The sequence below is a fragment of the Nerophis ophidion genome, linkage group LG22 (genome assembly GCF_033978795.1).
Source record: "Nerophis ophidion isolate RoL-2023_Sa linkage group LG22, RoL_Noph_v1.0, whole genome shotgun sequence".
Lineage (NCBI taxonomy): Eukaryota > Metazoa > Chordata > Actinopteri > Syngnathiformes > Syngnathidae > Nerophis > Nerophis ophidion.
The window spans coordinates 9,986,108-10,000,755 of record NC_084632.1 but is presented as its reverse complement, the minus strand read 5'-3'; the positions used below and the strand labels follow the sequence as shown (position 1 = coordinate 10,000,755).

The following is a 14,648-nucleotide window of genomic DNA, read 5'->3' as shown; positions in this document are numbered from 1 at the left end:
GCATTTGTTCCTGTTACTTGTTTTTCATTTGTTACTGTTACATGTCTTTCATTTGTTATTTGTACATGTCTTTCATTTGTTCCTGTTAGATGTCTTTCATTTGTTCCTGTTACATGTCTTTCATTTGTTACTGTTACATGTCTTTCATTTGTTCCTGTTACATGTCTTTCATTTGTTACTGTTACATGTCTTTCATTTGTTACTGTTACATGTATTTCATTTGTTCATGTTACATGTCTTTCATTTGTTTCTGTTACATGTCTTTCATGTGTTACTGTTACATGTCTTTCATTTGTTACAGTTACATGTATTTCATTTGTTACTGTTACATGTCTTTCATTTGTTATTTGTACATGTCTTTCATTTGTTCCTGTTAGATGTCTTTCATTTGTTCCTGTTACATGTCTTTCATTTGTTACTGTTACATGTCTTTCATTTGTTCCTGTTACATGTCTTTCATTTGTTACTGTTACATGGCTTTCATTTGTTACTGTTACATGTCTTTCAGTTGTTACTGTTACATGTCCTTCATCTGTTCCTGTTACATGTCTTTCATTTGTTACTGTTACATGTATTTCATTTGTTCATGTTACATTTCTTTAATTTGGTACAGTTACATGTCCTTAATGTGTTACTGTTACATGTCTTGCATTTTTTCCTGTTACTTGTTTTTCATTTGTTACTGTTACATGTATTTCATTTGTTACTGTTACATGTCTTGCATTTGTTCCTGTTACATGTATTTCATTTGTTACTGTTACATGTCTTTCGTGTCTTCCTGTTACATGTCTTTCATTTGTTACTGTTACATGTCTTCCGTGTCTTCCTGTTACATGTCCTTCATTTGTTACTGTTACACGTCTTTCATTTGTTCCTGTTACATATCTTTCATTTGTTACCGTTACATGTCTCTCATTTGTTACCGCTACATGTCTTTCATTTGTTACTGTTACATGTCTTTCATTTGTTCCTGTTACATATCTCTCATTTGTTACTGTTACATGTCTTTCATGCGTTCCTGTTACATGTATTTCATTTGTTACTGTTACATGTCTTTCATTTGTTACAGTTGCATGTCTTTTATTTGTTACTGTTACATGTATTTCATTTGTTATTGTTACATGCCTTTCGTTTGTTACTTTTACATGTCTTTCATTTGTTACGGTTATGTCTTTCATTTGTTACATTTACATGTCTTTAATTTGTTGCAGTTACATGTCTTTCATTTGTTACTGTTACATGTATTTCATTTGTTACTGTTACGTGTCTTTAATTTGTTACAGTTATATGTATTTTATTTGTTACTGTTACATGTCTTTCATGTGTTCCTGTTACATGTCTTTCATTTGTTCCTGCTACATGTCTTTCATTTGTTCCTGTTACATGTCTTTCATTTGTTACTGTTACATGTCTTTCATGTGTTACTGTTAAATGTTTTAATATGTTACTGTTACATGTCTTTCATTTGTTACTGTTATGTGTCTTTCATTTGTTACTGTTATGTCTTTAGTTTGTTCCTGTTACATGTCTTTCATTCGTTCCTGTTACATGTCTTTCATTTGTTCCTGTTACATGCCTTTCATGTGTTACTGTGACATGTCTTTCATTTGTTACTGTTACATGTCTTTCATTTCTTACCGTTACATGTCTTTCATTTGTTACTGTTACATGTCTTTCATTTGTTACCGTTACATGTCTTTCATCTGTTACTCTTACATGTCTTTCATTTGTCACAGTTACATGTCTTTCATTTGTTACTGTTACATGTCTTTCATTTGTTACCGTTACACGCTTTTCGTTTGTTACTTTTACATGTCTTTCATTTGTTACTGTTATGTCTTTCATTTGTTACAGTTACGTGTCTTTAATTTGTTGCAGTTACATGTCTTTCATTTGTTACAGTTATATGTATTTTATTTGTTACTGTTACATGTCTTTCATGTGTTCCTGTTACATGTCTTTCATTTGTTCATGCTACATGTCTTTCATTTGTTCCTGTTACATGTCTTTCATTTGTTACTGTTACATGTCTTTCATGTGTTACCGTTAAATGTTTTAATATGTTACTGTTACATGTCTTTCATTTGTTACTGTTATGTCTTTCATTTGTTACAGTTATGTGTCTTTCATTTGTTACTGTTACATGTCTTTCATTTGTTACTTTTACATGTCTTTCATTTTTTACTGTTATGTCTTTCGTTTGTGACAGTTACGTGTCTTTCATTGTTTACTGTTACATGTCTTTCATTTGTTACTGTTACATGTATTTCATTTGTTCCTGTTACATGTCTTTCATTTGTTCCTGTTACATGTCTTTCATTTGTTCCTGTTACATGCCTTTCATGTGTTACTGTGACATGTCTTTCATGTGTTACTGTGACATGTCTTTCATTTGTTACTGTTACATGTCTTTCATATCTTACCGTTACATGTCTTTCATTTCTTACCGTTACATGTCTTTCATTTGTTACAGTTACATGTCTTTCATTTGTTGCTGTTACATGTATTTCATTTGTTACTGTTACATGTCTTTCATTTGTTACTGTTACATGTCTTTCATTTGTTACTGTTACATGTCTTTCATTTGTTACTGTTACATGTGTTTCATTTGTTACTGTTCAATGTCTTTCATTTGTTACTGTTACATGTATTTCATTGTTTAATGTTACATGTCTTTCATTTGTTACTGTTAGATATATTTCATTTGTTACTGTTATGTATTTCGTTTGTTACAGTTATGTGTCTTTTATTTGTTACTGTTACATGTCTTTCATTTGTTACAGTTATATGTATTTTATTTGTTACTGTTACATGTCTTTCATTTGTTCCTGTTACATGTCTTTCATTTGTTCATGTTACATGTCTTTCATGTGTTACTGTTACATGTCTTTCATGTGTTACTGTTAAATGTTTTTCATTTGTTACTGTTACATGTCTTTCATTTGTTACAGTTACGTGTCTTTCATTTGTTACTGTTACATGTCTTTCATTTGTTACAGTTACGTGTCTTTCATTTGTTACTGTTACATGTCTTTCATTTGTTACTGTTCCATATCTTTCATTTTTTACTGTTACATGTCTTTCATTTGTTACTGTTACGTGTATTTCATTTGTTACTGTTTAGTGTCTTTCATTTTTTACAGTTATGTGCCTTTCATCTGTTACTGTTACATGTCTTTCATTTGTTACTGTTACATGTCTTTCATTTGTTTCTGTTACATGTCTTTCATTTGTTACAGTTACATGTCTTTCATTTGTTACTGTTACATGTCTTTCATTGTTTAATGTTACATATCTTTCATTTGTTACTGTTACATGTCTTTCATTTGTTACTGTTACATGTCTTTCATGTGTTACCGTTAAATGTTTTAATATGTTACTGTTACATGTCTTTCATTTGTTACTGTTATGTCTTTCATTTGTTACAGTTATGTGTCTTTCATTTGTTACTGTTACATGTCTTTCATTTGTTACTTTTACATGTCTTTCATTTTTTACTGTTATGTCTTTTGTTTGTGACAGTTACGTGTCTTTCATTGTTTACTGTTACATGTCTTTCATTTGTTACTGTTACATGTATTTCATTTGTTCCTGTTACATGTCTTTCATTTGTTCCTGTTACATGTCTTTCATTTGTTCCTGTTACATGCCTTTCATGTGTTACTGTGACATGTCTTTCATGTGTTACTGTGACATGTCTTTCATTTGTTACTGTTACATGTCTTTCATATCTTACCGTTACATGTCTTTCATTTCTTACCGTTACATGTCTTTCATTTGTTACAGTTACATGTCTTTCATTTGTTGCTGTTACATGTATTTCATTTGTTACTGTTACATGTCTTTCATTTGTTACTGTTACATGTCTTTCATTTGTTACTGTTACATGTCTTTCATTTGTTACTGTTACATGTGTTTCATTTGTTACTGTTCAATGTCTTTCATTTGTTACTGTTACATGTATTTCATTGTTTAATGTTACATGTCTTTCATTTGTTACTGTTAGATATATTTCATTTGTTACTGTTATGTATTTCGTTTGTTACAGTTATGTGTCTTTTATTTGTTACTGTTACATGTCTTTCATTTGTTACAGTTATATGTATTTTATTTGTTACTGTTACATGTCTTTCATTTGTTCCTGTTACATGTCTTTCATTTGTTCATGTTACATGTATTTCATGTGTTACTGTTACATGTCTTTCATGTGTTACTGTTAAATGTTTTTCATTTGTTACTGTTACATGTCTTTCATTTGTTACAGTTACGTGTCTTTCATTTGTTACTGTTACATGTCTTTCATTTGTTACAGTTACGTGTCTTTCAGTTGTTACTGTTACATGTCTTTCATTTGTTACTGTTCCATATCTTTCATTTTTTACTGTTACATGTCTTTCATTTGTTACTGTTACGTGTATTTCATTTGTTACTGTTTAGTGTCTTTCATTTTTTACAGTTATGTGCCTTTCATCTGTTACTGTTACATGTCTTTCATTTGTTACTGTTACATGTCTTTCATTTGTTTCTGTTACATGTCTTTCATTTGTTACAGTTACATGTCTTTCATTTGTTACTGTTACATGTCTTTCATTGTTTAATGTTACATATCTTTCATTTGTTACTGTTACATGTCTTTCATCTGGTACTGTTACATGTTTTTCATTTGTTTCTGTTACATGTCTTTCATTTGTTACAGTTACATGTCTTTCATTTGTTACTGTTACATGTTTTTCATTTGTTTCTGTTAAATGTCTTTCATTTGTTACAGTCACATGTCTTTCATTTGTTACTGTTATATGTCTTTCATTTGTTACTGTTACATGTCTTTCATTTGTGCTAAAATAAATGCATGTTTTCACAAATGACATATAGTACCAATAAAAGTACCAAAAGATAGTGCTATCGTAGCCATTAAATCTTAGTGATTGACCTCTCTAAATAAGTCACCTGTGTCACACTCACCCAAAACACCATCTCTGTCTCCAGGTAACTCAGGAGGAATCTGTTCCAAATACACCACCCTGCACGACGGCCGCAAGTCCACCCTCAACACAGGCCTGGTCACCATTCAGAACTACGGACAGTTCCTGCCGCCCCGGCACGTCCAGCTGACCTTTGCTCACGAACTCGGACACAGCCTCGGCTCTCCGGTCAGTCCCTGGAACCTTGGTCAGGTCTGGGCTATAAGCACACTTCACTACAAACACATTTGTCAACTGCAAGCTTCCCAAATACAGACAATGTCTGCCTACCAACTGCAAGCCTGAGACCGCTGGATGATAGAAAGCAGGCTTGTCAAACTCTTTTTTTTTTGAGGGCCATATCCCATTAACGGATGTCCTCTGAGGGCATGTAACAGTAAATAGATATGAATTAGGGCTGGGCGATATATGGATATACGCGATATATCGCAGGTTTGTCTCTGTGCGATATAGAAAATGACTACCCTATTTCTTTGAATTGCCGCAGGGCATATAGTAGGTAGTCCCTGGCTACCTAAATGGAAGGGATACAAAAATCATGCAATAAAATCATACCATATCACAAAATCAAATTAAGAAACGTCATAAAATACCCTTTCATGGAGACATACTTAATATACAATACAACCACATCTCTTTTACATCATCACACAAGGACAATACATGCTCTTGTTCACATCTGTCATCATTTGTAAAAACAACAAAAAACAACCATGATTTTAACACACACACCTCACAATTTACAATAAAAATGCTGTCATGGATAAGAATAATACACATTAAGTTGACCTCAATGACCGTGTGAGCAGCTTTGATTGCCCCAAAGCCACTTTTTAACTTCAATTGTAAATAAAGAGTAATCTGTTAGACCATGGGTGTCAAACTGTGGCCCGCGGGCCAAATTTGCCCCTCCCTGTAATTTCATTTGGCCCTTGAGTCAATGTCAAATTAACATTAGAGCTGTAACACCGCTAAAACTCATACTTGTCAACCCTCCCAATTTTCCCAGGAGACTCCCGAAGTTCAGAGCCCCTCCCGAAAATCTCCCGGGGCAACCATTCTCCCGAATTTCTCCCAATTTCCACCCGGTCAACAATATTGGGGGCGTGCCTTAAAGGTACTGCCTTTAGCGTTCTCTGCAACCTGTGGTCAGGTCTGATTTTCCTCCATTCAAACGGCGTGCCGGCCCAGTTACATAATATATGCGGCTTTAGCACACACACAAGTGAATGCAAGGCATACTTGATCAACAGGTGTGGCCGTATTAACAATGCCAACACTGTTACAAAAACGCGCCGCACTGTGAACCCACACCAAATGATAATGACAAACACATTTCAGGAGAACACCCGCACCGTAACACAACAGAAGAAATACCCAGAATCCCTTGCAGCACTAACTCTTCCGGGACGCTACAATATACAACCCCGGCTACCACCAAACCCCGCAGGTCCCTATTAAAGGGGAACATTATCACCAAACCTATGCAAGCGTCAATAGATACCTTGATGTTGCAGAAAAAAGACCATGTATTTTTTAACCGATTTCCGAACTCTAAATTTGTGAATTTTGGCAAATTAAACGCCTTTCTGTTTATCGGTCTTTTAGCGATGACGTCAGAACATGACGTCACCGAGGTAACACACCCGCCATATTCATTTTCACATTACAAACACCGGGTCTCAGCTCTGTTATTTTCCGTTTTTTCGACTATTTTTTGGAACTTTGGAGACATCATGCCTCGTCGGTGTGTTGTCGGAGGGTGTAACAACACTAACAGAGACGGATTCAAGTTGCACCACTGGCAAGAAATCTGCCGCCAGACCCCCATTGAATGTACCAAAGTGTCTTCACATTTGACCGGCGATACTAAGACAGACATGGCACAGAGATGTATGGATAACCTGCAGATGCATTTGCAACGATTAAGTCAACGAAATCACAAAGGTGAGTTTTGTTGATGTTGTTGACTTATGTGCTAATCAGACATATTTGGTCACGGCATGACCGCCAGCTAATCGATGCTAACATGCTACGCTAATCGATGCTAACATGCTATTTACGCCAGCTGTATGTACATTTGAAACTAGATACCCACATTTGATGCGAAACAAACACTTACCAATCGACGGATTTAACTTGCTCCAGTGTTACAAGATGCGAAAGTCCTGATCGTTTGGTCCGCACATTTTACCGGCGATGCTAATAAGGCAGCCATGCTATGGGCCACTTCATTAGGTACACCCATGCTATGGCCGAATAGCGTCAATAGCTATTCGCTTAATAGCTTCAATTTATTCTTCAATTTCATATTCGCTATCTGCCTCCATACTCCGACCATCTGTTTCAATACATGCGTAATCTGTTGAATCGCTTAAGCCGCTGAAATCCGAGTCTGAATCCGAGCTAATGTAGCTATATCTTGCTGTGGTAACCGCCATGTTGTTTGTATTGGCAGCCCTGTATGACGTCACAGGAAAATGGACAGTCGCATCGCAAATAGCGAAAATCAAGAACTTTAAAGCTTTTTTTTGGGATATTCCGGGACCAGTAAAAAAATTTTAAAAACTTCAAAAAATACAACAAGCCACTGGGAACTGATTTTTATTGTTTTTAACCCTTTTGAAATTGTGATAATGTTCCCCTTTAAAAGGTTAATTTGTTCAACCTTGGCCCGTGGCTTTGTTCAGTTTCAAATTTTGTCCCACTCTGTATTTGAGTTTGACACCCCTGTGTTAGACTTTTCAAGTTTGTTGTGAGGTTGTTCCATTCCTTTATGGCTTTATATGAAAAGGCTGATTGTGCAAAAGATGTTTTACATCTGGGTACGTTACACTGCCCCCTGGTGGAGGTTTGTGTGTTTCTAGTTGTCACAGCAGATGTAAACTGGACAAAGTGCTTAAGTGGCGCTTCTGCTGTGTTATTTAGAATTCGATGGGCCATTCGTATTGATGCCAATCTTTGAATATCAGCTAAGTTTAACAATCTATATTTTTGGAGAACTAAACAGTGATGGTGATGTTGTGGTTTTCGGTGAAGAATTTTGAGCGATTGTTTGTGCAAAGTTTCCATTGGCCTCGGAGTCATTTTTCTTGCCTGCGACCAACATGTTATACAATAATAAAAACGAGACATAATCATTGCATTAAAATAAGTTTGAGCTGCCTTCAGTGTTAACGAATCCCTGATACACTCAAACTAAATACAGTGAACTCGTTTAAGTCGGTCCGGTTTGGGTCGGCAACTCAACATTGTGGACCAAGTAATCCAGTACTGGTCCAACGTGTTCTTATTACTAAAAAGTGCCCGCCTAAGTTGACGTTAACGGACATGGTCGACATAAAATGTGTATTTCTATGAGAAATGCTCAGTGTTGTCAACTTGATCATTATCACTAAGCAGCAACACAACTTCTGTATAGTGTTAAAACCTGGTAAACTTCAAATAAGAGCATGGAAGTATTCACCTGGATTTTACCCCAGAAACTAACAAAATACACACGCTATATTTGCTGAATGTTAACCGCCAGAACAAAAATGAATGCAAAAACTTTTTATTTATAGTTCCACCTGTTAAATAAGAGTATACCATACCTTGGAACCTTAATTTACCTCAATTCCCCCCACAACATCTGCAGTCCCCTCCAAGGTTCCTCATTGTCATCCCATTTGGTTGAGTTTTTCTTTGCCCTGATGTGGGATCTGAGCCCAGGATGTGGTTGTGGCTTGTGCAGAACCTTGGAGACACTGGTGATTTAGAGCTATATAAATAAACATTGATTGATTGATTGATGAATTTACAAACCCTGTTCAAGAACCAGTAAATCTCATTGTATATGAAAACACAAGAATATAATTACAAATCTACACGAATGCAGCTGAGTTAGGCTCCAGCTGTCACAACTAGGACTTGGACGTGGATTGTTTTTCCAAAGCAAAGGAAAGTTCGCCCGAGAAAGGCGTGAATGTAAGTACATCTTTTATTTATTACACTAACAAACTACAAAAAAAGGAAGCAAACAAATGGCGCGCACAATGGCGGTACAAAAACTTGGCTATGAACCAAAACTAAGAACATAAAACAAAAACACTTGCACAATGGCATGAATAACAAAAAACTTACACTATGGCATAAACTATGGACATAAAAAAAACACTTACTCTGACAAGAACAAGGGTATGAGAAAAAACAGCGAGGATATCATGGGTGCAGGAGATGATGTGGGTAGAGCGGCCGTGCTAGAAACCAGAGGGTTGCAGGTTCGCTTCCCACTTATAGACATCAAAGTCGCTGCCGTTGTGTCCTTGGGCAGGACACTTCACCCTCTGCCCCCGGTGCCGCTCACACTGGTGAATGAATGATGAATGAATGACTGGTGGTGGTCGGAGGGGCCGTAGGCACAAACTGGCAGCCACGCTTCCGTCAGTCTACCCCAGGGCAGCTGTGGCTACAGATGTAGCTTACCACCACCAGGTGTGAATGAATGATAGGTTCCCACTTCTCTGTGAGCGCTTTGAGTATATAACAATAGAAAAGCGTGATATAAATCTAATCCATTATTATTATTATTATTATTATTATGTTGCCAGGATGAACAACAGAAACAGACAGGCTTAAATAATACTGTGGTGATTAGTGAAAACAGGTGTGAGACATAGGGACAAAGTGAAAACTAATTGGTTGGCATGGTAATAAGACAAACAAGGAAGTGGAAAAACAAGAAACAATGGAGTCTTAAGCAAAACAGAACATAACTAAACAAAAACATGAACAGACATGACACCAGCACCCCTGTCACCCCGAAAGGGACAAGCGGTAGAAAAATGGATGAATGGATACACAAAGAGACCAAATACCCCATCAAGGAACAAGAAGGTTTTATCATCAGCCATCCTTGTGTCTGTGGACGAAGTCACAAGTAAAAGTGAAGAAGAAGAAGAATAAAATGGATAGTTTATATTTCGGTTCTGTTGACAACCGCTTATGTCGACGTGAATCAGTCCAGTCTGAGCAACTTCAACTTTTTCTTTGTTTTCCCCCCTAGCACGATGAAGGCTCAAACTGTGGCGACCTGGGCTCCAGGGGTGGGAAGGGCAGGTACCTTATGTTCCCAGAGGCCACGGACCAGGTGAGGCCAAACAACGACAAGTTGTCCACCTGCAGCGTCCGACGCATCAGCGGCCTCCTGCGCCTCAAAAAGGACGACTGCTTTGTGGGTGAGTGTGTTGACACGGACGGCAGGTATTGTCACCTGTGCACTCTATCTATCTATCTATCTATCTATCTATCTATCTATCTATCTATCTATCTATCTATCTATCTATCTAATCTTTGTGGGTGAGTGTGTTCCAGTGACGTGCGGTGAGGTTCATGGCTGGTGAGGCGCTGACTTCATCACAGTCAGATTTATAAACATATGAACCCTAAAGAGTATCTTATTCACCATTTGATTGGCAGCAGTTATCGGGTTATGTTTAAAAGCTCATACCAGCATTCTTTACACATACAAACTGTAGCACACAAAAAAGCACATTTAATAAAATAAAACCTTATTATGGTCTTACCTTTACTTATAGATGAATTCCATGCGCTGCTCCTTCTGAACAAAAGCATCGATAACTTGTTTATAGAAGTCTTCCTTATCTTTCTTCAGTTTTAAAAGTCTCTCTGTCTCGATGGAGATCACTGTCTGAAGCAAACCTTTTAGCTACGGCGTTAGTCTTCCTTTAAAGGGGAACATTATCACAATCTCTGAAGGGTTAAAACCAATAAAAATCAGTTCCCAGTGGCTTATTTTATTTTTCGAAGTTTTTCTCAAAATTTTACCCATCACGCAATATCCCGAAAAACGGCTTCAAAGTGCCTGATTTACACCATCGCTATATCCACCCGTCTATTGTTCTGAGACGTCACTGCGGGAAGCCCCCCAAAAAAACATGGCGGACAGCACAGTAGCTCGGATTCAGACTCGGATTTCAGCGCCGTAAGCGATTCAACAGATTACGCATGTATTGAAACGGATGGTTGGAGTGTGGAGGCAAGTACCAAAAACAAAATTAAAGAAGAAACAGAAGCTTTTGAGCCATATCACCACAGATAGCAGCACGAGAGGAAGCGCGGACGAATTTGGCGATAGCCTTCCAACCAACGATTGGTATGTGTTTGTTTGGCATTAAATGTGGGTGGAGGGAAAGGCTGGATGCAAATATAGCTACAGATGAGGCATAATGATGCACTTTTTACATACAGCTAGCCTAAATACCATGTTAGCATTGATTAGCTTGCAGTCATGTCGTGACCAAATATGTCTGATTAGCACACTCCACATAAGTCAATAACATCAACAAAACTCACCTTTGTGCATTAATTTTAAAGAGCAACATTATCACAATTTCTGAAGGGTTAAAACCAATAAAAATCAGTTCCCAGTGGCTTATTTTATTTTTCGAAGTTTTTCTCAAACTTACCTTCGTGATTTTGTTGACTTTATCGTTGGAAATGCATCTGCTTTGAGTGTCGCAGGATATCCACACATTCTTGCCATCTCTGTCGTAGCATCGCTGTCGTCGCTAAAGTGTGCGGAACAAACGAGGGACTTTCGCATCTTTTGACCACTGGTGCAACTTGAATCCGTCTCTGTTGGTGTTGTTACACCCTCTGACAACACACAGACGAGGCATGATGTCTCCAAGGTATGGGAAAACAGTCGAAAAAACGGAAAATAACAGAGCTGATTTGACCTGGTGTGTGTAATGTGTTTGAGAAAATGGCGGATTGCTTCATGTTGTGATGTCACGGGTGAAAGAAATCGCCAAATTCACCCTTTTAGAGTTCGGAAATCGGTTAAAAAAAACATATGGTCTTTTTTCTGCAACATCAAGGTATATATTGACGCTTACATAGGTCTGGTGATAATGTTCCCCTTTAAGTATTACCTCCTGCTTCGATTGAAAGTCCAGTTTAGAAAACTGTTTTATTTTAGATATGTAATCCTCCATGTTAAAAGTCCAGGGGAGAGGAAAAAATAAATGATGGCTGCCGCTGCACTTGACTTGCTAACTGTAGCTTGTTGTCACTTATTCTGCAGCCGAGTAATCGCAAGAATGATCCCCGGGATCACTAGCGCCCTCTATCACCATGAGGCGGGAGAACAGGTGCCTCACACAGTGCTTCTTTGCAGCCGTTTTATGATTGCCCAGCACAAGAAATATGTTACACACATACAGTTGCTGACAAAATACACTGTACATTATATACCTCAGCTAACTAAACTATGGAAATGTATAATATAATTCATATAGCAATACGGTCTCACTGCACAGCAGCCAGCAGTTAGCCGAGTCATTGCGCAATCCATGGTGAGGCTCAACTGGCTGCTGACTCAACGCAAAGTCTCTTCTCAGTATTTGAACGGAAAATGTGAACATTCTGCGATTTTGAATAAAAATCATCTAAAACTGGTGAAGTTAAATGGAAAATGACTTTATAAAGTATAATCACTGGAAACATATAACAATTTAATTATTTATTTTTTTCTTTCCACGGTGGCACGTGAGGCACTGTCTCACCTGCCTCCCCTGACTGCACGTCACTGGTGTGTTCACACGGACGGCAGGTATTGTCAGGTGTGCAGTCTATCTATCTACAGTGGGGCAAAAAAGTATTTAGTCAGCCACCGATTGTGCAAGTTCTCCCACTTAAAATAATGACAAAGGTCTGTAATTTTCATCATAGGTACACTTCACCTGTGAGAGACAGAATGTGAAAAGAAAATCCAGAAATTCACATTGTAGGAATTTTAAAGAATTTATTTGTAAATTATGGTGGAAAATAAGTATTTGGTCAACCATTTAAAGCTCTCACTGATGGAAGGAGGTTTTGGCTCAAAATCTCACAATACATGGCCCCATTCATTCTTTCCTTAACACGGATCAATCGTCCTGTCCCCTTAGCATAAAAACAGCCCCAAAGCATGATGTTTCCACCCCCATGCTTCACAGTAGGTATGGTGTTCTTGGGATGCAACTCAGTATTCTTCTTCCGCCAAACACGACGAGTTGAGTTTATACCAAAATGGATACATGGATGATACAGCAGAGGATTGGGAGAATGTCATGTGGTCAGATGAAACCAAAATATAACTTTTTGGTATAAACTCAACTCGTCGTGTTTGGAGGAAGAAGAATACTGAGTTGCATCCCAAGAACACCATACCTACCAGAGATGCGCGGATAGGCAATTATATCATCCGCAACCGCGTCACCAAAGTCGTCATCCATCCTCCGGCCACCCGAACCAACATTTTATCAGAAACGCATCCGCCCGCCACCCGCCCACCCGCTGAAATACATCAGAGGTTGGCCACCTTTACCACTCACAGAGCTGTCTAAACCCGTTTCACAGAGTAACAAAGACAGTTGGAGCCACTTAAGTTTTCGCGATTATCCAATTGGCGTTCATCCTGATGACGAGGATATGGGCGTGCTGTGAAGCCATTGCCTTTGACACCTTCAACAACATGCACACACATTGTTGGTCTGGCAACATGTTGTGTGCAACTTCCACCATCACACGTACAAGATTAAAAGGCATACTGTGTGATACAGAGTACACTGATGGTTGTGATATAAACAACTTTAACACTTACTAATATGCGCCACGCTGTGAAGCCACACCAAACAAGATTGACAAACACATTTCGGGAGAACATCCTCCCAGTAACACAACATAAATGTAACACAGCAAATACCCAGATTCCTTTGTATCTGTGACAATTCCTGAATATATTTTACACCCCCGCCCACCTTACCAATGCACGGGTTTTGCTGCTAGCGGGGTGTATAAAATATGCAGGTATTGTCATGGATATAAAGGATTCTGGGTATTTGTTGTGTTGCGTTTATGTTGTGTTACTGGGATGATGTCCTCCCGAAATGTGTTTGTCAATCTTGTATTGTGTGGCTTCACAGCGTGGCGCATTTTACTAAGAGTGTTAAAATTGTTTATATCACAACCATTAGTGTACTCTGTGTCACCCAGTATGCCTTGCAGTCGTGTGCGTGTTGCCACGGAAGCCACACACAACATGTTGCTGGACTGACAAGCAGATCGTACATGCTGTAGACGGCGACAAAGTCAGTGACTTCATAGCACGCCCTAATACTTATTATCTGGGTGACTGTCGGTTGTCATTCTAGAGAATATTAGCGTCTCCTATTGACTTCTTCGCTTTGTGACACGGGGCTTAAATGGCTGTTTGAATGGCAAAGGATACCGATTCCAGAACCATGTACATCAAATAGTTCCGGATGATTCAACCGCCGCCCGCCCGAATCTAATTAAAATCTATTTTTTCGTCATGTCACCCGCCCGACCCCGGTTTATCCCAAGAACACCATACCTACTGTGAAGCATGGGGGTGGAAACATCATGCTTTGGGGCTGTTTTTCTGTTAAGGGAACAGAACGATTGATCCGTGTTAAGGAAAGAATGAATGGGGCCATGTATCGTGAGATTTTGGGCCAAAACCTCCTTCCATCAGTGAGAGCTTTGAATGGTTGACCAAATACTTATTTTCCACCATAATTTACAAATTAATTCTTTAAAATTCCTACAATGTGATTTTTTTTACACATTCTGTCTCTCACAGTTGAAGTGTACCTATGA

The 14,648-nt window shown here is 38.1% G+C and overlaps 1 protein-coding gene across 2 annotated transcripts in view; it reads left to right on the top strand.

The window, feature by feature from the left end:
- The window catches only part of si:ch1073-396h14.1 (disintegrin and metalloproteinase domain-containing protein 10), a 171,681-nt gene that overhangs the window by 145,554 nt on the left and 11,479 nt on the right, over positions 1-14,648 (top strand). The window contains exons 9-10 of one of the 2 annotated variants that reach the window (XM_061883233.1): positions 4,987-5,174; positions 10,027-10,198. In XM_061883233.1, coding sequence (XP_061739217.1) covers positions 4,987-5,174; positions 10,027-10,198 — 360 coding nt within the window. The remainder of the gene's footprint in view (positions 1-4,986; positions 5,175-10,026; positions 10,199-14,648) is intronic. The other variant, XM_061883234.1, reaches the window with a different exon arrangement.